Genomic DNA, 23,465 nt, shown 5'->3' with positions numbered 1-23,465 from the left:
ATGGAGTTAAAAACAGGAGGAAAGTGTTTATCTAAAAGGGAGAGGTAGCTTATGATAAAGGAATTAAAGGTGGCAAAATCAGCAATGCGAAAAATGAGAAGTGAAAGTTTGATGACCTTACCTTGGACAAATATATGGGGCAGGGCCCAACAGGTCCAAGGACAGCCCAAAGGCAACTGTGCTATAACATCCCTTACAGGACCCAAATTTCAAGTGAAGTTGTGTTCATTTCCATCTAATATAAAAGGGTGAATAATTTAGATAATATAGATACATATAAAGTATATTTCTTCTACATAAGAATTTAATAATAATTGGCATAAGATGGAGAGAAACTTATCTCAGAGCCAAGCAGAACATACCTTATCAGTTTTTAAACTTGTAAACTTTACTGTGAGAAATTATCAAATTGCTTCTACTTACATTTGCATCAAGATTGAGGGCTAATATAATACTTCACAAATCTTCTCTTTATTTTCATAATCAGTCACTGAAAATGTGAGATTTTATTTCCTTGAAATGTTATGACTGGTGTAAGGGAGATAACTGAATGATATACATAAGGTGTGGTAACCTTGAATACATTATCCATGTAATATAGATGAGTTCATCAACAACCTGTATTAACTTCATTGCAATTAAATTATCTCAAAATACATTACTGACAAAGTGAGAACCTAACATTTAGACTCCTATGTTTAGTGGAGACCTCAAGAGTCATGTAATTTTAATTTCTAAGATGACGCAGCTCTTTCATATCACATAGTTCATATTTTCTACAATGCCGGCATGTAGAGTGCAGCCTTCCATAACCATGCAGATATCATCTCATGCCAATTTGGATTCTTGCGATGGGATGCAAAGTTTCAAGAACAGTGTGGATTTGAATGGAATGAATACGCACTGTGTGACTAAAATGGTTATCATTCTGTAATGTTGGACCAAACATGGAAATTCCACAGGAGCAGCTTGACAGAAAGAAATAGGATTAATTGAAAGTCAATAGTAGATTATAATTGGGCTTATACAAGTGCCAATGGGAAATGCTGACTTAAGGAAACTGTTCTTGTTTGTTGGTATTCACTGCTACTTCAACAAAAGGGAATGCAAGAGAACTGAACTAACTACATGAACAATTTCAAAGCAGGAGAGTGTAAAAAAAAAAAGGGACAATTAGAGCAGGACAATTCAAATCAAAATGGGAAGGAATACCAAATCCTTAATAAATTACCTAAAAATTACTCATGCCAGAACATCCCACATGGTACAAGTGATCTATCTACAAGTGTACTTAGAATGTTCTCTATCCTGGTTTATGGCATGCCTTACAAGAACAAGATAGTTGTTTTTGTACACATGATTTTTCATCTTTTGCAGGTACAATAGCCAATATTTGGCCAAAATCAACTATATTATGTTTACATAACTTATTTTGTTGCATGCATTCCAATCTAGGAGGTAACAGCACATACATAAAGGCATCAGGTAACACAAGTCTATATCTATCATAGCTATAGTTATCAAAAGTCCCCATCCAAAGCCATCTTGTGCTATTTTCTAAAGATTTCATACATTTTATTCTTAAAGAACTTTCAATATTTGACCAAAAGTGTTCAGCATACATTTGTTTTCCTACATCAAACTAGTATAGTTCATAAATGCCGCTCACATGTATGCGTTTCTATGGAAACACTGTGAGGCTATTCTTTCCTTTAGGTATCACGGTACCAATTGTTTTTCCATATACCTCAATGCTAATGTTCTGTGAAATAAATATACTTTCTGTCCTACTTGGGCATGCATGTCACACGCTGTCATATAGAACAATGCTAGATTGTCAATTTGACAATGACATAACCAGGTACTCCATTGCATTTAAGAGAGATAACTCTACTGGAACTAGACAGGGGTAAGAGTTATCTAGTCACAACAAGCACATTTTCAGTCATGTGTACCATATTTTAAAAAAATCATAAAAAATACAAAATATGATCTAGATAGAAATTAACGCAAACTCACATGTTGCCAAGAGGCTCAACATTTTTTTAAGCCAAACAGAAAGTACAACTCTTACATAATGCACCAATCACAGCTAGTGTTGTTCTTTAATTCTGAATACAATGTTCCGTACACCTTAAGCTCCGCCCACCTGGACTTGCGCAATTGGTACCGTTATACCATCTGCCACCAAGTGGATTCCTACGAAGCAACCTTTTCCTTTTCTGTCATTATATCAAAGTTTAGACCTGACGGCTGCCGCTCAACAGAGTTCACAAACTGTGTTGCTCCACATTTGTGCCCATTATGTATTTTTTGAGTATGTTTGTGCTGGACGCAGTAAAAGCAAGCACACCCTGCTCCTCACATAATGTTTATTTTCAGCGTAATCCAAGTACTCCGAGTAAAGTCACGGTGTTTGACTTAGAATTATTGTTATCAATACATATAATTTCATCCTGAAAACATAATATAGCATTCACTTTGATTGCATTTATTGGGACAAGTTTATTTGTATATGATTTACAAAAGAAAAAAAAAGAGAGAAAATCTTATTGATCTAGTAGACAAGACAAAATATTTAAGATTTATTATTCTTTCAGCATGTAAACAATTGAACAAAGCTGACATTTTTTAATTTTAATTTCCTACTTATTATCTTTGTAAAGTGGTACCGTATATTCACAATTATTAATCCAGTCCGGCTGCAGGCTGTGCAGACCAAGATCTGCCGTCGGATAATACGCCGGCAGATCTGGGTCTATGCAGTTAGTTATGAGTAATCAATGGAAGAAAAAGCACATAACTTGATCTGCCAGTGCATCAAGCGATGGAAGATAACGGTTATTTGCACTGGACTAAACTAGTGACATATATATGTGTTCTTACTCAGCTTAAAAGGAAGTGCAGAAAGTGAGGATCCCTAAATAACACTGCAATAACCTTGACGCAATAAAAAAAATATTTGAATTTAATGCGAAGCATCTAATTTTATACCAGTATAAGGTGCTAACGGTACAGTTTCGTGTCCGATAGTCTGGTCCCCTGTGAGTATGTTAATTAATAGATACTTATTCCGGCTAGCAAATCAGTCTAAAGATACCGGAAGTTGAGTGGTATCTATCTAGCGCAAAGTTAACGTTTACATCATTTGTTGTCGAAGAATGTTAGTCTAAGCGTTTATAAACCCTTTTCTGTTTAGGTTTACAACGAAGAACACTAAAACATGTCATGGCTGGGCAGGCTTGGAGCTCCTATCGATATCCTGGTTCGAATCCCACCGCTATTTATCATGGACAGTATTCTCAACCGATCCTTCCTTTGGTTTATCATTCCATATGATCACCTCTGGTCATGGAAAGAGTACTTCATATGGCTGGGAATAATGACTGTCTGTAAGTCCATTTTCTTGATTTTTATCGAATTTTAATTGTCATGTAAGATTCAAAATAGGATCTTGTTGCAGTTTTTATAAATACATGTCAGTAACGAAAATTGAGGTTAAAAACTCCCATCACAATACAGTATCGGTAGTAACAAATCACCTTTTAGGACATGTCATCAAAATTGTAAGTCAAACTGTTTTCAATAAATGTTTTAGTTATCGTTGTTCCACCGCACAAATGTTTGAACTTTTCGTTTTGGTTTTTATACTTTGTAGGTATTTTTTTAAAATGTGTTTGTTTTGTATGAATTAATGTTTAAACTGTTGCTTAAAAATCGTGATGGGGAAAATAATGAGTTACTTCTGGTTGTATCAAGTCATGACCTCTAGAAAATACATGCTGCCCGGAATCCTGTCAAAACTGTTCAGCACACTTGTCTCCTTGATAGATTTTAGTGAAGTATATTGTTTTGTGAATGTTATATGATTAGGAAACTTCATTTGGTTTAAAATAACATATATTGTTATAATTTCTTAGCATATGCAGCTGATAACTCAGATCTTCCAAACTGGTAGAGCTATGGAAATGATAGAAGAATTTTAGTTGCATTTGTAACCCAGGGCTGTCAAGGACCAGAGCTTTTGGATCAAAATACTCACCAATTTTCCTTGTAATGCATCCCTGCGCCTCATTTTCCTCCAGGATGTTCACTTTTATCATCCTGATGATGATTAAGATCTGCAGTTATGTGCATGTACCAAGATTAATTCATCTTTTCTACAGAACCACTGTTATATCCCACCCTTATTCCATAGGGTCAACTTTGATTCAAATCTGCAGTCTCAAGCTAGACCAGCAGCATCACCCCAAGTGGTCTAAAGCACTCACCATTATGGATCACTGCCATCTCACCTCTGTCTACATGGATTTGAGTCTCAGGCTTCGTCAATGTGGGTACATGAGAAAGCTTGCCAGTAGCCTTTCATGGTTCTTTCCGTGGTTTTCCCACCACCATTTATACTGGCTGCCATGTATATAGCCTATCTTGTGTTGAAAAATGGCATCAAACCCTATATCAACAACAGCAACTTGCTTGTGAGTATCCACTAGCCTGTACTGGTTGGAGGGTGACAGCTTCAGTATGAAATATGGTCTGGCCAGGTTGGTCTACATGTATTTAGATACTGTACATGTAACAAGATCAATTAATCTTTTCTACAGAGCCCACATTTTAATCCACCCTTATTCTGTAGGGTCAACCTTTAAGGCATTTAACTCTGTTTACAAATTTATTTTAACATTTAGTTTTATTTTTTATTTTGTACATATGCTGTGTGGTATATTTTTTCATTCCTTCTTTGTTTTATTTATTGATGGTAATTTTTTATATTTATAGCTCATGTTTCCTTGGTGGGAATGGAGATACTATTTTACTTGCAGAGAAAACTACCTATCTTTCCAAATGATCATTCTTGGAATTGCAACTTGTTGTTGACAGTTTTATTGTTTTAGTTCATTTTTTATTTTTAGTTTTGTTGTAGGGGTAGAAAATTATTTTTTATGTGATATCTTTAAACTTAACATTCTTTTTGCTGAAAATATTTTCTGTTTAGTGTGATATTACAAATTGCTAAGAATTCAATCCTGATATTTTTTTAAATAATGAACTTGTGTTTTCATTTTCATTCCTATCCTTTTGAAAGTGAGGGAATCAAAAGTTGATGCCAGGGACTCAAAGAAATATGCTGGTGACTCCTGTGTAAAGTGTCCATGATGCCTCATTCTGAAATTTTGATGAGAGTGCTCTGACTTTCATATCAATATGATACAAATAACAAAAGTCATGATAACACAGAATCTGTGTTTTTCACACATATCTATCATCTCAAGCTCATCCATTTTTTATTGCATATTGCTTTCTTTTGTATGAAGAAAAATAAAATATTCATGAAGAAAATGTAATTTAAAAAACAGATTGGTAATAAATGTTTAATTGATAAGCCATAATCGAGTTTTTAAATCACGTATTCATCTGCATTTATCAAATGCATGTAATTCTAAATATAAGTGAATTTTAACCTTTTAAGAAAAAATATATAGACCATATAAAGTAGTTGTAGTTGGTTTTTTGTCTTATTCTTTGCTCTTCAGTCACAATGTTTAAAAAGTTGTGTAATCTTAAAATCCATTTTATTAAATGCTCTTTTTTTTCTCCATTATCTTTACATTGTCAGAATCATGCATGACGTGTTTAAATATAGTATATTAAGAACTACTTTGTAAACATACACACTTTAGCTTTTGGTTTATTAGATTTGTTTGTGGATAAACTAAACAAGCTGTTGCATCCATTTGAAAGTAGAGATGATAAATTGAATGATGTAGATGAGTTAACTGAGCCATTTTGAAACTTTCAAACAAGCAAACAAATGAATGTTATATTCACACTGTCAACAACTAGCATGATGAGAGATGCAGTAATTGAAAATACTGTTCAGATCATTTAAGCAGTTATTTAGGAGAAATATTGTAACTTTCTGCAAATAGAATAGTTCAGACTATGACCAGTGTTCTCTAAAGTCTATAAAAATAGTATAGAAAGCATACTGAGGCCAAGGGCTATTGCATATCTATCAAAGACACCATTTTACAAGTCAGTCAAAACACTAAATTATAGAAAAAAATGCAACTGAATGTTTTGGTGGGAAACTAAGAGCCTCAGAGCCAGTAAGCAAAGATGACAGAAAATTATTTCATCTGGCTACATGGACTGTCACACAACAGCTGCTGTGCAATTTTCCTCATTTAACTATTTTGATACAGTCTTAGACTAGCGATAGAAGACGTACAGTGTATGACACAAGTAATAGCTGGTGTCCCTCCTACAGTGAGCATGCAAGTGACAGGGCATAAACATATGTCTTCTTGAACTGGTAATAAGAATGGTAATAAATATACTTACATTTGTGCATCTTGAATTTCCTCAAAATGCACTTTCTTAGTTCTGCAGGTCAGAATAATATGACTACATGATACACCGAAATGGTTGTAATTTAGACTACATTTCCAACTGAAATCACGTTCTCCTTACTGCACTGAATTGACCCAATAAATCTAATCCATCATAAGCAGAAAGCAGAATTGAGTTGGATGAACAGATAAACAAAATCCATCCATTCCAGAACAACTGGAAAAGTTTTTACAGTGCACATTTATTCAAAATATGACTCTGAATTTCAATTTTAAGTTACCACAATGAGAATTTAAAAAAAAACTACATGTAATATCAAGCATATGACAAAGTTCAAAGATCGCTGGGTGCTGCTATGCATGCATTAATATTGTTACTGTGTATTGATGAATCTGGTTGTGTATTAATTTTGAAATAAATTCAATAACTATATTTCCGGTAGTGTGTTCCTTTATCATTAAGCCATAGGTAGGAAAACAAAATGAGTATATAATAAAGGGGTTACTGCAATTGTATGGAAAATATGAACTCCATTTTTTTCAGAATAATACAGTACTCCCAAGGTCATGCAGTATTACTCAGAGAGAAAAAATGTTCATATTTTCCCATACAAGTGCAATAACCTTTAATTATATTTTTCTGACATAGTATGAGGTGTGTTTGCTTTATGCAGTGAGATAAAAGAGTCAATAAACTTTGTTATACAATGGCAGATGCTCTAAAATGATGAAAGAAAATGTTATAAGCACAATGGTTGTGTCTATTTAGGTCTTATACTTTCTATGATGTTTATAAATAATGTTATGATAACATATAGCAGATACTTCTTGGTCTTGAAGTATTGAAAACCAGTCAGTTATAATCAGTATAGAAAACCAGTCAGTTGTAATCATTAAAGAAAACCAGTCAGTTATAATCAGTATTGGAAACCAGTTATAATCAGTATTTCATTAAATCCACTTCATGTTAATCATGTTAAAACTGAGTTGGTTCCAAGAATGTGTATGAAACTATGACTGTAACTTCATTCATCTATCAACAGTTCTATATGTATTATTATTATATGCTCATTTTATTCTCCGTTAACTTTACATTGTCAGAATCATTCAGTATTTTATGATATTGCACACCTTCATATTGCATTGACATGCATAAAGGAACTACTTTCTATTGTAAACAAACAATAGACACAAATGCCAGCACTTTCGATTTGTAAAACAAATTATGTACACTTGCACAGTAGGCGCTTTATGTTTTGGTTAATTAAGTTTGTTTTTGAATGAAGTAAAGCAGATGTTTCGTGAACTGCCACATACCAGCTGCTTTGGCACAAAATGCGTTAACGTTTTTGTTACAATGTTTCGAATTTAGGCTAGCTATACAGTTGATGCCAGAAAGGGTCCTTACAAAAAACATACAAGTGACAAGGGATAAACTGACTTCTTTAGCTGGTAATAAGAATAGCAAAAAAATATACTTAGTTTTACATCCTGAATTTCTTCAAAATTGTACTGTAATTTTGAATATAAATGCAATTACATCCTCCTTACTGTACTCAAAATGAAATAAGAATTAAATTCCATAGCATCTTTTTGATACTTGCACTTGAAAGACTTCACATTTTCCCCACATGATTTCAAACATTCACTGACAGAAACAGAAACACATTTGCAGATGTCAACACGCTTCTCCCTTGCTTCTTCAGTCTGATGTATTTCATGTGGAATTGTCACATATAAATCCAGTCCATAATCACAAAAATTTGTAAAATTGAAAAAAAATACCAAAATCTATTCATTCCAGATCAAAGGAAAAGTTGTTGCAATGCGCATTCAATCACAATATGATTCCAAATTTCAATTTTAACTAGACACAAATTTCAATTTTAACTAGACATGTCATTTTCTTTCAGAAGTTATGTCGAAAAACCCGTTTATATTTTCCCATACAAATGCAGTAACCTATAAATGTACAGTTTATTCTGACACTTAATAAACAGTATGATATTATATCATGATCAGTGACCAGCAAAACTGGTCAGTGCATGGCTATGGGAATTGAATGCAAAATTTCAATGCCAGTACACTGTACCTTTTTCCTTGTTTCCTTGATTGAATTCAGTGTTATTCCAGGTTAATGTCTCTGTCCAAGAATATCGTTATAGGTGAGCACTCTGTATTTCTGGTGAATACAAAATTTGAATAAATAAATTCCAGTCCAGATGAGATACTGAACACAAAAATGAATCTGCTTCAGGATTTTACAGCATGAATAAATTTCCTAGTAAAAAAGATGATAAGCCCTCTGCTTGACCTACGTCACAATTAGCATTTTCTATATAAAATAACAATTACTTAATGGAAAATAACATTCTAGATGATTCTGTTACTAAAATTATAATAAAAAACATAGTAAACACAATGTCCTTGAATCAGACCAAGATATTTATGTTTACCTTTATTGATAATGCTTCTAATATTATACCCACACTGATGGAGAAAATATAAGCTGTGTATTAGTTGTTTACAGACTAAGAAAAAAAATCAATGAGTCTGCTCAGGTAGACAATGAAATTGATTTTGGACAAGGACAGAGACACGATACAATTTGATTAAAACCCATTACAAATAACGAATTAAAAAAATCCTAATAAACAATGCAAATTAACGATATATTACAATATATTACTTGATTAGTTGACACACAATGTAAAAATCTTCTGTTCTATTTTCAGTTTTCATTGGTGGGTTTTGCCTGTTCTTCTTCAGCCAGCGTAAACTGATGCAGATCTACAGTTACCTGTTTACCATCTGCATATTGTTGGCCTCATACTGGTACAACTTGCATTATGTATACCAGATTCACTCCCAGCAAATTACCGACCACTACTTTACTCTTACCAGCCAGATTCCAGAGCCGCTTGAAACAAAAAATGGAGATTCCATCAAAAATGGACTAATCCAGCTATTTCTTTCTTCTCTGTACCATTTGGTTTGGATTTTCCAAAGATATGGCACTGATGAAATTAGAGTATCAACAAGTTTAGGACAAATTGGAATTCATTTGTCATTCCTTTTTCCTATCATTCTGAAAATTTCATCTCAAAGTGATAAGTTTATTCTTTGGAGTCCGATGGCAGCACTTTTGTTCCCAATGTTCCTCACGACACTGGATATTCTTAGTTCGTTGTCTGAATTTTTGTTTATGGGCAGGAGAATGTACAGTATTATTCACCTAACGATCAGTACTGTCGGACTGCATGCCTTTTTAGAAGATCAGTGGAAGAGACTACATGTGCCTCAGGTGCTACGGTGTTTCTATGTCAGTCGACTTGCATATATTTTAGTTCAACATTTCATCAAGTGGCCAAAACATCCATTAGAAAGGATGGACATTGAAGAAACTGACTTAAGTTATGAGACCTGGGTGGAAATTATTCAAAACCTCTTGGTTAGAAATTGTGAGACTGTAATAACCCTCCTTGGGACAACTAGTGTAATATCATTAATTGCTCACTATGTTGGGCTGTTCATGGCATTTTGTGTTGGATCCAATTCTGAAGAGGATCGAAATATGGGGACTGTGTCAGCCATTTTATTTTTTATCCTGGCACTTCAGACTGGTTTAACAGGACTAGCACCAGATAAAAGATTGGTTCGTTTATACAGAAATTTAAGCTTACTTTCAACTGCAATTCTTCATTTTATACATGGTATGGTAAACCCAGTGTTATTATCTCTTAGTGCATCAAGAAATACGTCTGTCATTAAACATGTACGTGCACTTGCTATGTGCCTATTTCTTATTGTATTTCCAATATGTTTATTAACATATTTGTGGAGGGAACACAGCGCCAGCACATGGCTGTTAGCAGTGACTGCATTCAGTGTGGAAATTATTATGAAAGTTTTAGTCACACTAAGCGTCTACACTTTATTTATGATTGATGCCTATAGAGATAAATTCTGGGAAAAATTAGATGACTATGTTTATTATGTCCAGTCCACAGGCAGCACCATCGAGTTCCTTTTTGGAGTTTTCCTGTTTTGTAACGGAGGATGGATAATGTTATTTGAATCGGGTGGTGCCATCCGTGCAGTGATGATGTGTATTCATGCTTATTTCAACATCTGGGTGCAGGCAAAAGATGGTTGGAAAGTATTCATGAAAAGAAGGACCGCTGTAAACAAAATAAAGTCTCTTGCTGAAGCAACGACAGAACAGCTTCAAGAATATAATGATGTGTGTGCGATTTGTTATCAAGAACTGAAGTCTGCACGAGTCACACGGTGTAACCATTTCTTTCACAGTATATGTTTACGCAAGTGGTTGTACGTCCAGGACAGTTGCCCGTTATGTCACCAGGTGTTATACCAACCAGATACTATGGCTGGACCGCACAAAAGTAGTAATCGTGAGGATTATCAAAATAATATTGTAAATGATAATAATATTCCTAATCATCACTAGTAATATGAAATCCTGAATTTGGTTTGCTAGAAAATTATCTGTTTGAAGATAAGTACTGTATTTATCTGTGATGAATGTGGCACCAACTGCAGTCAGTGTGACCATATCTTCAGTCACATAATCATGCATCTGCTGGCACTTTACTTGACTGCAGATCCATGTCTGTGCTCATTTACAGTTTGATGTACACATGGAAATACATGGTAAGTGTGGAGTCAAATATATTACCGTGAAACAGTTTTGGCAGCACTGGTGGATACACATTGGTCCGTCACGATACAGCACATCACTATAACATTATCTCTGATACAACATGGGTATGGCAGCACTGTGGTGGATACACATTGGTCCTTCACGATACAGCACATCACTATAACATTATCTCTGATATAACATGGGTATGGTCCTGGAGCCCATTATATTAAAATATATTCTTCATATAACATAATATAAAGATGATCTAGACATATATCAATGCACTTATTTGATTGGCTCCCCTGAACAGCATTATAGTGACAGATCACTACCATGCCAAGGAAAGTAGAGCTGAGTGCCTCGCCAGAGGACACCACGGTAGCTGATCTCATTTTGGTTATGGCTGAAATGCCTTAACAAGTGAGCCGGCATATTATGGAATAGAGAATTTTATTATCTTTTTCACTCAGATTATTTTTTATGCCGTCACTGAAATAGTTGGATGGGCATATTGTTTTGCAGCTGTACATTCACACGTATGTTCCAAATTCTTTTTTGTGGAATAGCACAAAAACTATTTAGCTTAGATCTATGAAATTTTTCAAACTTTATTATGGCTATTAATAGATTTATGTGATTAGATATTCTGGTGATTAAAACAGTTCAAGTTATAAGTTTTCCACCATCTACAATAGCAAGCTTTGTGGGTACTTGCACTTGGGTTAAGGAAGAACTGTGTCACTGTCAAGATCAAAGGTCAAGGTCAATGTGACTGAAATAAGAAAACTGGTTTCTGCATAATAGCACAAGTTTAACATCACATACCTGGGTCAAACTTTATGGATGGCATGCAGTTGGAATGTACAAAGAAAATTTTGATTTCAAGGTCAAAAGTCAAGGTAATGTGACTGAAAAAAAGAGAAATGGTTTCTGCATTTTAATAATGGTTCAACATCACTTAACATGATCAAACATTGCGGTTGACTTGCATTTGGGGTAGACAGATGAAATTGTGGTATGCATGTTTGTACACCAATGTAAATGGCCTGGTTAAATTTTCATGCTGTTATAGCAGTATTTAAAATATTTCTGCAGTTTTAGTTTTTGCAGCATTGTATGGCTGGTAGTATCTAGTTCATAGTTAATCTGTGGATCTAGTTCGTAGTTAATCTGAGGACTTGACACCTGCTGAAAGTGTATGGTAAAAAAGAAGAGCAGATTACCTTGCTTGGTCTTGTTGAAAAAGTAACAAGGTTTATTATAGTTTATATCTAGTTAACTTTGCTGTTATTGTCAAAGATTTATTTAGTCATATCTGTGAATTGGCAGTACATTGTATATATTTCTTTTCCTTTTTATTGGATTTGATAACCACCCCCACCCCGGTCATTATTTTTTAAGTCTACTCATACAGTGTACATATATTCTGGATTTTTCTTTATAAAGTCTGATTTATCTGAAGCTTGTGGTGGTAAGAAGATCGACTCTTTAATAACAGGTGTTTGCATATCAGAGGTCAGTTAGAATGATTTAAATTACATGACTTGGAAAAAGTGTATTTAAGACAAGTGATTGCTTAATACGTGTGACCTATAAAATTGATATGGCTGAACTCATCAGACACAATCAGGTGATCCGACACTGTAAAGCCCATCTGTATGTATACCACAACCATATAATAGCTAAAGATCCCATTAAATTGGTTACATTTTATTTTAATTCTTGTCTAATGGGAAGCAATTGTAGTGATTTCACATCAGTAAATTCATATGATTTGTGTATTTTATGCACTATTGTGACAAAGCTTTGTCATGCATTGATTTTAAATACAGACATAATGGAGATTTGAGTTTATGCTTACTGCATGTAAAGGTTTAGTTTGGTTTGATGTTTTACAGCACAGCAACACAGAAAGGTGATTTTGATGCTGAAGGAAGTTGAGATATAGCACTTTGTCCAATCAGACATTGTGGTTGCCAACGGTGAACCCATGCTGATCTAATGGCAGTATTAAAATCTTTACCATTTAGGTCACAAGTCCAGCATGCAAACCACTAAGCTACTGCCTTCATTATTTGCCCTTTATAACGTACAGGAGAGTGCATTGAGCCTACTGTGCATCCCCACACTGACAGTGGATACATGTTAAATAAGTTGCAGATTGTATGCACACAGCAGAGACTGAATTTATCTTGATTAAATTACTTCTATAGGTTTTACTTAACTGCATTTTATTATGAAAACATTGAGAGAAAAAAACCAACTCATAAGAATAATCATAGCTTCAAAATTTATTAATAAATGAGAAGTTGAACTTGAGTTTGAAGATTTGGATAGTTCAATAATAGAACTGTTTCCTCATAGTAAGACACTGGTAACCCTAATTTAAAAAGACAAATTCACTTTTAAAAAAACAAATATAAATCAGTACAAGAATATCACATATACATTTATCTGTATAAACATCATACATGTGGTTTCTTCTGACTTTATTGAATCAGCAGTGTTTTACAAACTCAGAATCCATGAACATTGGTTATAGCCACTTAGCAGAACTAGATCATAACCAATACAATACAAAAAAAGTCCACAGAGTATTGGTTATGGTCTACAAACAAAAGTAAGTAGATTCATCAGTACTCCCAAAATTTATTGGTATTGGTTATTGTCCAGATGGCAAAATTTATTGGTATTAGTTATTGTCCAGATAGCAAAATTTATTGGTATTGGTTATTGTCCAAATAGCAAAAAAAGTAGATTCGTAATTAATATTAATTATTTTGTGGTTGTCAAAATTAATATTTTAACATAAAATCCGGGTGTACTTAATGCAGTTTTTGTCATCAGTATGTGATTCAATAATTTCAAGTACCAATGAAATAGGTTTTTTTAACTCCTGTTTAGGGTATGTGTGGGTTCATTAATATGTACCATATATACTCATTTGCAAGTTGGATCCACAGATCAAGATCTGCCATCACATAATATGCCAGCAGATATGGGTTTATGCAGTCATTTCAGTATAGGGTCATCTTCGATAAACGTTATATTCAGTCATACTTGGACTATCTGTTATGTGATTTTGGGTGTAATACCTCTAATACAGAGAAACAAAACCTTACAGACTCCAAAAGTGGGCTTGTTATTTATTCCTAGATCAATGTATACATAATTTCAGATCAGAATGAATTGTATCAAAATTTTACCAATGCATGAAATAAATATTCCTTGGAAAGACCAAATTTACATATATTGGTGAAGTATTAAGAAAAGCCATTCCTGTCTAGCTCAGCAGTATCTTTCGTCAAAGAGATGCTGATGGTATTCCAAATGTAAGGTCTTTTATAAGTAAAACATAATTTGTTTGTGCCAAAGCTATACTGGTCCATGGGTATGGAACAGCATTCCCAGTTACATAAGGCAGGTTCCTAGTATTTCTTATTTTCATACTCTGTGTCTCAAAATGAATGAAATCTTAAGATGGTTGAACAGTTCAGAGTAATATTAAAACCTTCTGATTTTCTCTGCTTGTACATCTTTTTCACATATGAATTTTTTAATACAAGATTCTACTTTGTGTGTTTGTATGCATATCATTGACTTGAAACTTTTGTTTGATTTTCAGTATAGCTAAATTATTTAGTTTTAAAATCTATGTAATATATACATCACCTAGCAGAAGGCCTCGATGTAGGTTAGTTCCTGTTAACTACTCGAGTTCCCTTCTTAGACAAATACATTATTGTTATTGTTATTATAGTTTGACCCCGTTATAACATGCTCCGTTATAACACGCTCCGTTACAACAAGCATTCAGATATAACATGGTAGTGGTATGGCTCCCAAAATTTCACATACATGTATTTTTCTCATGCACGAAAAAAAAATCTTTCTTAAAAGTTTGGGGAAAAAGTAACACTAACAGGTTTATTATCATTTTGGGGAAGAGATTGGGTATGAATAATATAAGATGATCATGGCGTGGCTCCTCAAAATTTATATGTATTTTTCTCGTACACAAAAAAATAGTTTTTTCTTCTTAAAAGTATGCAAATCACATGTAAAAAGTTTATTCAGGGATCAAACAGGGCTTCGCCAATGTTGCGCATTGCGATTTTTTTTTTCTTATTGGTGGCAAAATATACCATCTGGCAATTTTTTTTAATTGGCAACATTGTTGGCTGTTTAAACTTGTATATACAACTATTGGTTTGGAGTGGAGAGATTCAGAGACCCCATGAAAGGAAGCCGTAGACTCCATATAAATGCACTGAAATTTATCTATTGTTAAATAAATAAACTCTTGGCCATATTGACAAACCATCTTAACAGTGCATTATTATATCGTAATCCACTTATGTTGACATCGAGCATGAGCACTGTATGTAGTGAGATATCTGCTTTTTTTTGTTGTTGACATTTCTGGTAGTGGAGATCAACCGGACGAGGCAGTATGTCATAATCTGTCGTTCGTCGGATGTTTGGCCACTCAATGGTAATTAATTCATTTACATAAACTGACATTTGTATGTGGATGGTAAGTAAAATTCCTCTTCATTTCATCCAAAACTAAATTCTCCAGAACACTCACATATCATCAGACTAAAACACCTGCATCTATATCGTCCGTTGACCCTTTTTTAAGTTTCTGATGTATGCATGGAAGGCAGCATCATTCCACTATCAAAAATGTTTTTAAAAAATTATATATGAAAAACCAAACAAAACCAAGATCTTACTTGTTGATCTGTTCAATAGGCAGGGAGGAACAGTAACTAAAAATGACAGCCAATTCCTTTTTTATAAATGTACCCAGATAAAATAGTTTGCTGAAATTTCAATGAAAAAATTACCTTTGAAGCACCGATTGTTGTGAAAACGTACTAAGCAAATGGAAAAAATATCATTCTCAATCATGCAAAACAATTATTTGATGTTGCTGCCACAATAAGAAACGTGCATTTGTTTGGTTCTCTAAAACTGTCTGTTAGTGGTGACTTCAATAACACATGCACCCTTCATCAAGAAAGCAGTCTTCAATCTTCAATAAAACCAAAGAACCTTTATTCAAAGGAAGTCATTACCAAACTTAAATAAAAGCAATGGAATCTGGTGGATTGTTTCATTTTCCAATGTGACTGGAACATGTTTACTGTGCTGTAAAAGTTTTCTTTTTGAAGCAAAGAAGTTTATGCTTATGAACGCTACCAATGGTGGCTTAAAACGCAAACTTTTACCTACTTGGGACATACTGAAAAGTAAATGTGCTTCATCATTTGTTACATGATTGTGATAATTTTCTCTCACTGAATTCAGACCTATATGACCTGTAACAAAATTATTGAGTACTGGTACTTTGTTTTAAATCTGTGTGTGTGCATATTTTCAGTGGAATTACCTCATGGGTGACTACACAGCGTTGATACTCTTTTCATGCTATACATAAGACATGTATATATAAACAGTACACATGTATATGTGCCAATGCATGGTTCTCTGAATAAAGTAAATTATTATATATGCCTTCGCCATTTTTACTACATGTGTTTTTCTCATTTAATTTGCATCGATTTAAGATGGTAACTGTGCCAATAAAGAACATATTTTTGCACCCACGTTTATTACCTACCATCCCCACCCCACCCTGCAATTTTTTTTTGGGTACATGCATAATTTTTTTCAGCTAACTTACCTGGTTGCTTATAACACGGTTCAGTATATAACACTGGGGGGTTCTATGGCTCCCAACTACTGTGTTATAGTGGGGTCATATTGTATTATTAGTATTATTATTATTATTATTTCAAAGTCTATGTTGCTTACAGATGGCATTGACTTTTAAGTGACTGTATATGTTTTATGGCTCTTTTAAGTACTTGCAGAGTATACTTGTTTGTGTTTGTTTAGTCAGGACATATAACAAAATTTTAACTCGCTGTGTTCAACACATTGTTATTCTAAGTCATGAATGTTTTTTATGGAGTAAGTAACTTAGCAAACACATCTTGAGATAATGTATGGGTTCAGTGAATTACATACACTTGCTAACTTGCTAAAGTATAAAAAAGATAGTGTATGGAATCTCTGTTCTAACTTGAGACTCATTTTCGACAAGTTTGGCAGGATCTACTCATGAAATTTTGTGTGAAATTCACCCCTCCATTTGAAAAAAGGGGGAATTTTCTGACTATAGGATGGAGTTAATAAATTAAAAGTATGGCTTGAAATTGTGATTTTTGCTCATTTCATTCATTTTTTCAGTACCATGTTGCAGTTTTTGACATCAGTCTCACAAAAAAAACCTGCATTAGAATAATAAAGTTTGTTCCTGGTGCTTTTGTATTATATTGTATACAAATTTTGTCAATAATTAAATCTATTGTTTTGTCAATAATTAAATCTATTGTTTATGCTGGGAGGAACTAGTAGCTTGCTTGAACTCTTTTCCAATCTATTTTCCCGTATATATTTGTATTCACTTATGGCAATAAAATATTTAAATGAACCACGCACTGAATATGCAAATTTAATAAGTGTAAAAGGACTTGGACTGAAATTCTTCATTTTGAATTCCTTAGTTTGTATTTAGTGTTTGTGTTTTGGCAATTTTGTGATTGAGGGTATATGGACATAAAAATACACAAAATTCTCACATTCAGGATTGTGATATTTTGCCTTGTATTCATGAAACTCATATTGATCATAGCTCGAGGTTTTGACATCTGGCCTTGTTTTCATGAAACTCCCCTTCTTGAGTGCCAATGCAAACTCAATTTTTATATTCTATAAAGAATACACTTAACAGTGTACTTTAGATTTGAAATCTGTTTTAGCTCTATTTTTAGCATTTTAATAGATCTACTTGGTTATTTAACATTGTTTCATGAGAATTAAATAAATGTAATGAATTTGCAAATAATATTTGAGTTGGAGCATGTCATATATTGAGTAGTTTTGAGACTATGAGGAAAGATCGGTCCAAGATTTGACATGAACCAGTCATATTCAAAGTTCTGAGTTGAGTCCTAGTTGAAGTATAAATGAGAATTGTTTTTAATGGTCAAAATATATCAGTAATATAGATCCATAGATTTCACTCTTTAAATTTTTTTTTTGTACATGATCAATAACAGTTAATTTTATCCAGGCAAAAAGTGGCATTGGGCTATACCAATTTTGCAGACAAGTTACACTCACGATAGTGATTAGAAATGACTTGCACATTATGTAACAAATTTCTACTGGAGTGCATATCATGCAGCACTGGTAACTGTTTATAATATACATGCAGCACTGGTAACTGTTTATAATATACTTGCATGTGTGTGTGTGTGGTTATTTTATGGCGTTTTTGATACATTATTGGCTATATCATAATAATGGTACATGTTTTTCCTAAGGGCACAGAGACAGCCAATGCAGGCTGGTTGTGTGGGGATTGAACCCGCACTTCTTGGATTATGTCAGATGCTCTATCTGTGGAGCTACCTTGGCTCCTAAGCGAGGGAGAAGAAAAAACCTAAAATCCTTGAATCATTTGATTAAGCACCATATAATGGATTTTATAATATCCCCCAAAAGGATGGTGTGAGAGATCTAGTATTAAAGATGACTATCAGACAATAAGTCATTCATAAACAAGAGAATTTCTGTCTGATTACTTAAGTTTATTAAAGTCTTATTTTAATAAAAGTCATGAGTGGATAAATACTGTTGGACAAACAAAGAACCTGATCAGCTTTCGGGTCAAAACATGAAAGAGGAAGATAGAACTACAAGTTGTGATTTTGGACTCCATGTTATAATTGTTTTCTGCCCTGAATTCTCATTCAACTTAATTATAAACCAACCTGGGAAGAGGCCACTCTTCTGATTTGATGGTTTTAATGTCAAAGGTAACTGCAGCTGATTTTGTCATTTTGATATGTGTACAAAGTTCTGCCTTTCCTTTAGCTGTTAACCAAACTAGAGTTAGCACTCAACTGATTTAAGGTCATAATTCTCAGTAGAGTTTTCATGTGGGCTGCACTTGGATAGAGGCAGCACCCTACTGGTTGGAGGTTGAGGTTTGGGGTCGGGTGGCAAAAGTCAAGGTTAGAGTAAGTCAATGATAGTTGTGGGAAGGGATGGAAGGGGATGTTAGCCACATAGATTTGAGATGCCTTAAAGACTTAGATTGTGTTTCATTGTAAATTCATTTAAACCAGCCATATGCAACTTCCTCAAGGGTATAAGCTGGATGAGCAATTTTTAGAGCAATTAACCTATGACGTGAATAAGTGGACTTGTATATTGCAGAGGTTTAGTAACTACCCAACTTCTTCACCATAAGGCCATTCATTATAACTTGGTGCTTGTTGTGGATCCTATTTCATTAAAATGTAGGAAATATATTCTATGGCTTCCATGGCTTCCATTGACAGCATTATAATGAGGGGGTACTTTGTAATATACTTCATTATAAGGGGCAGTCTCACTGTAAGGCAGTATACTGTGATTCCCATGGACTGTTATAATGAGGGAGTGTTGTATAATGTACTTCATTATAATGTCTCACTATAAGACGGTATACGCTGGCTTCCATGAAGAGCATTATAATCAGGGAGTACCATATCTTAGTTTTGTGGGCAGATTTTCAACATGAATTATGTCACTAGAATAACATGTATTTACTAAATAAACAGACTTTATGACACAATAAAATTGCTTTGTAGTCATTTTTAGAAATAGATTATCAGAATAGCCATACCAACTTATTCAGCATTTTTTTAAAATAAATTTTTCTTTGAAATTTTTACATTGTTTTAAAGACAACTGTTTTCTTTGTAATACATTTTTGTAAAACTGTATGAAGTTAAGGATAATCAAATTATAGTTTGGATTTGTTAAAGCAAGGCTGGACCGGGTATGCAAAAAGTGGTTTCACTGATTTTGGCCACAAATTGTTTTGCTGCCAATTGGATTTTCTTTTTTTGCAACAAGCAGTTCCATTTGAAAACCATTTGTAGAGATGTTGGTTTCAAATGACCAGTTGCAGTGTTTACAACATCATACTAACTTGCATCATTGACTTTTGTCTTATTTTTGTTTAATGAAAAGGACTTTGAAAGAAAAACTGATCGTTATATGTGGAAAGTATTTTAGCATTTATTGCAATTTTGAACAGCTATGTACTATTATACCATATACACTTACTTATAAGTTTTCAGACCACAAACAACAAAGATACTGACCTGTTGTAGCATAATGCACCTGCAGACTAGGGTATATGCTGTTTGTTCTACTGATTACTCCAAACAATCTGTACAGACACAGATGTGCCAGTGTATTATGCGATGGCAGATCTTGGTCAGTGAGCTTGCAGTTGGACTTAACTTGTGAGTATATATGGTAACAGTTGCAACATAATCTAAATATTGATTGCAAATTAATCTTATGTTTCATTCAAATTTGATACATCATTTTAAAAATATTTTAAAAAATATAAATATTGTCTGGAATTGGACAAGTTAATAGGGTTGTACAAGAATGTTAATGGTAATTTCCTTTTGAAATATTATCCCAAGCTTAAATATTTTCATGTTAAACTTATCTTGTATAAAATATTACAGAACCAAATATAAACATTTTTATTTGGAAGAATAAAGACCTAACCTAATTAGATTTTTTTAAAATGGGATATTTCTTTATGTGATTTATGGCCTGGATAATTAATATTTTATGTGAGAATAACAACTTCCCACATTGTTAGCTGTAAATTCGTTAACAGATGGTGTTGAAGAGACAAGCTGTGTCAGTAGATTATTCATTTGATAATAAAGCATAAGATATTGCAGATTTGGCTAACATATGTGCGTGATCTGTAAAGGTGAGTACCTTAGATCACTTGGCCCCTCAGGGCTTGGGACGGGTACAGGGTAGGCATTAGAATCTGACATACCATCTAGTCACAATATGTATATGGGGAAAGTTTTATTAAAATATCCTAAGTGGTTCAAAAGTTATGTGCTGAACAAGACTGCAGAATTGACAGAATTATATTTTCTCTTGTGACCTTGACCGTGAGTCCATGCGTCTAACTAGGGTATATGATACACCATCTAGTCATGATATAACTAGGACAAATTATTCACTGAAATCTCCCCAGCCATTACAAAGTTATGAGCCAGATAATCAAACTGACAATGCCATATGGTCTTATAAAAATCAGTTTTGAGGCAAATTTTTGTATGTTTTCCAAATTTTATTATGTTACATACTTTTGTAATGGAGATCTTGTCCTCATAGGAACCAAAACAATATAAATAATTAACCTGAAATTTCTAATTATCTTATCTTTGATCTGTATGCAGTTAATTGCTTCATCTCTGAGAACCATGGGCAAAAGTCTGCTTTGCTTCTTTTTTATCTATGGCTGCCTTTTAAAAATTTCTCATTTCTGATGAATATGCAGAGACCTGCTTAACCAATTGTTGCAAGCCAAGTAAAATTTTCTCCCAGAAAGTTTATCCAACATGACCCGTGATGCTTTATGTTCCAAATATGATCACTTATTTATCTATAAAGAGCACTTTCATTAATGTGCAACAGCTTGTTAAATTGCAGATGACATTTTTGTTTACATTGGTGCATATTTATGGGAAGTAAGAAAATCTTGTCTCAAGCAGCCATATGTGAGAAGAAAAAAGTTGTAGATTTTTGTCCATAGCATCTGACAGTGTAACTACTTAATATTGGTGAAAATCTCTAGTTATAAGTTGTGATAATATATTACTTGGTCTGGCAGTGGGGGAGAGAGAGATGGGGTTGTGCAGATTTAGTTGAGAATGAATTGTATCAATGTTTTTCTGATGAAATTGTGATAAATGTATTATTGTTAACATGTTATTGAATAAACAAATATTTGCTGATCTTACTAGTTCTTTTATTGAGTAAATAAGATAATTTACTTTATTACTTTCATAAAATTATTATTAAATCTGACAGGGTAGGTGATTCTTCCTGGGGGGTTTCCGGGTTCTTCCTTTACCAAGTATATTTGCTTGTGGCTATGTATTACTGATCATGCTGAACAAGGGCATTAAACCCATAACAGAACTTTGGGATTTTACTTTAACTGGTAAGTATAGGAGAGTGAGCAAACATTATTTATAAGAAGGAATTTTAAATGTATTTTAAAAAATGTGCAATTTTGAAAAATATAACTACCATAATGTGAAATATGAAGCAGAAATTGACATTTCTCCTCCTGCTCATTTCTACATCATGGTTTGACAATAATAATACAAGGGCAATAACCCCTGTATATTAAGGGGTCAATATTGATAACAGATTTGATGACATAAATTAGAAACAACCCTTTTGATTATAATGGTTCCCTCACTATAAGGCAGTTCATTTTTATGGTTCCTGTTATAAGCCAGTATGGTCATGGATCCCATTTCATTAAGTGGTGCAAAATTGTATTTATGATGTACTTCATTATAAGGAAGCCTCTTATTAACACAATTATAATACCCAGTTGATACATAGTCAAACTTTTCATTGACAAGCAATAAATGTTTATAGAAATCTATATTGAAAGACAATTTTATAAAATCTACAAAAAAAGTAGCCGGAGTTAAAATATACAACACTCCCTCATTATAATGCCATATTTAAAGGAGTATGCCACCTTAAAGTGAAACTGTCTTACCATGAGGTACACTAAACCTATAATTTACTACTACTTAATAAAATGAGATCCATGACTATATTAATCTTATAACAGGAACTGTGTTACAATGAAGCGCCTTATAGTGAGAGAGTGCCATAAAGTGCATGCATTTATTTTCACAGGTATCAGTTTTTATGGTTTCACAAGACTTCAGCTGGCATTTAAATTTGTGTATAAGCGTCAGGTGGGGATGATTTTGAAATGAATGTGACCTTGTATTGCATGAAAAGCACATTAACTGTACACACACAAATGAGGAAATATGTTAGGGTTTAAATGTTTTATGAAGTTTTATGTAAACCTGAGTGAGCAGACATTAGAAAAAGAATGGTTAAGTCATGTCAGTAGGGTATAAAATGACAATGGGTCACAAATTCAAAACTCAGTTCATCTGTGTGTCAATTTGAATAATAATAATAATAACAATGTCCTTACTTAAAGAGGGTAACTCAATTAGTAGTTAAATACAACTGATCTCCCTGGAGGCTTTTTTGTTGTAAGGTTTAACACCATTTTTCAGCACAAGATAGGCTATATATGGCAGCCAGTAAAAATGGTGGAGGAAGAACCCAGGAACACCCTGGAAAGAACCACCAACCCATGAAAAGCTACTGGCAAGTTTTCTCACATACCTACACAGGCCAAATCCAAGACTCAAATCCACGCAGACAGAGGTGAGATTGCAGTGATCCGTAAAGGTGAGCACTATAGATCACTCTGCCACTTGGGG

At 33.6% G+C, this 23,465-nt stretch overlaps 1 protein-coding gene across 1 annotated transcript; it reads left to right on the top strand.

Moving 5' to 3' along the window:
* Nucleotides 1-3,116: 3,116 nt before the first annotated feature.
* LOC149795208 (protein TRC8 homolog) lies at nt 3,117-21,929 on the top strand. The gene is made up of 2 exons (XM_089964949.1): nt 3,117-3,392; nt 9,089-21,929. Exons 1-2 carry the CDS (start codon nt 3,224-3,226, stop codon nt 10,822-10,824), a joined length of 1,905 nt encoding a protein of 634 aa, XP_089821075.1. The 5' UTR covers nt 3,117-3,223; the 3' UTR covers nt 10,825-21,929.
* The last annotated feature ends 1,536 nt before the right edge of the window (nt 21,930-23,465 follow it).

Source organism: Sinohyriopsis cumingii, chromosome 7 (assembly GCF_028554795.1).
Source record: "Sinohyriopsis cumingii isolate HCF-2022 chromosome 7, ASM2855479v2, whole genome shotgun sequence".
In the NCBI taxonomy this organism is placed as follows: domain Eukaryota; kingdom Metazoa; phylum Mollusca; class Bivalvia; order Unionida; family Unionidae; genus Sinohyriopsis; species Sinohyriopsis cumingii.
The sequence above is the reverse complement of the archived record's forward strand: the minus strand, read 5'-3'. Positions and strand labels throughout refer to the sequence as shown.

What these genes read in the sequence shown, in the direction of transcription:
- LOC149795208 (XM_089964949.1), top strand. Translation starts at nt 3,224, where the DNA reads ATGTCATGGCTGGGCAGGCTTGGAGCTCCTATCGATATCCTGGTTCGA. An exon ending in GCTGGGAATAATGACTGTCT is followed by an intron (nt 3,393 to 9,088) that starts GTAAGTCCATTT and finishes TTCTATTTTCAG; the next exon opens with TTTTCATTGGTGGGTTTTGC.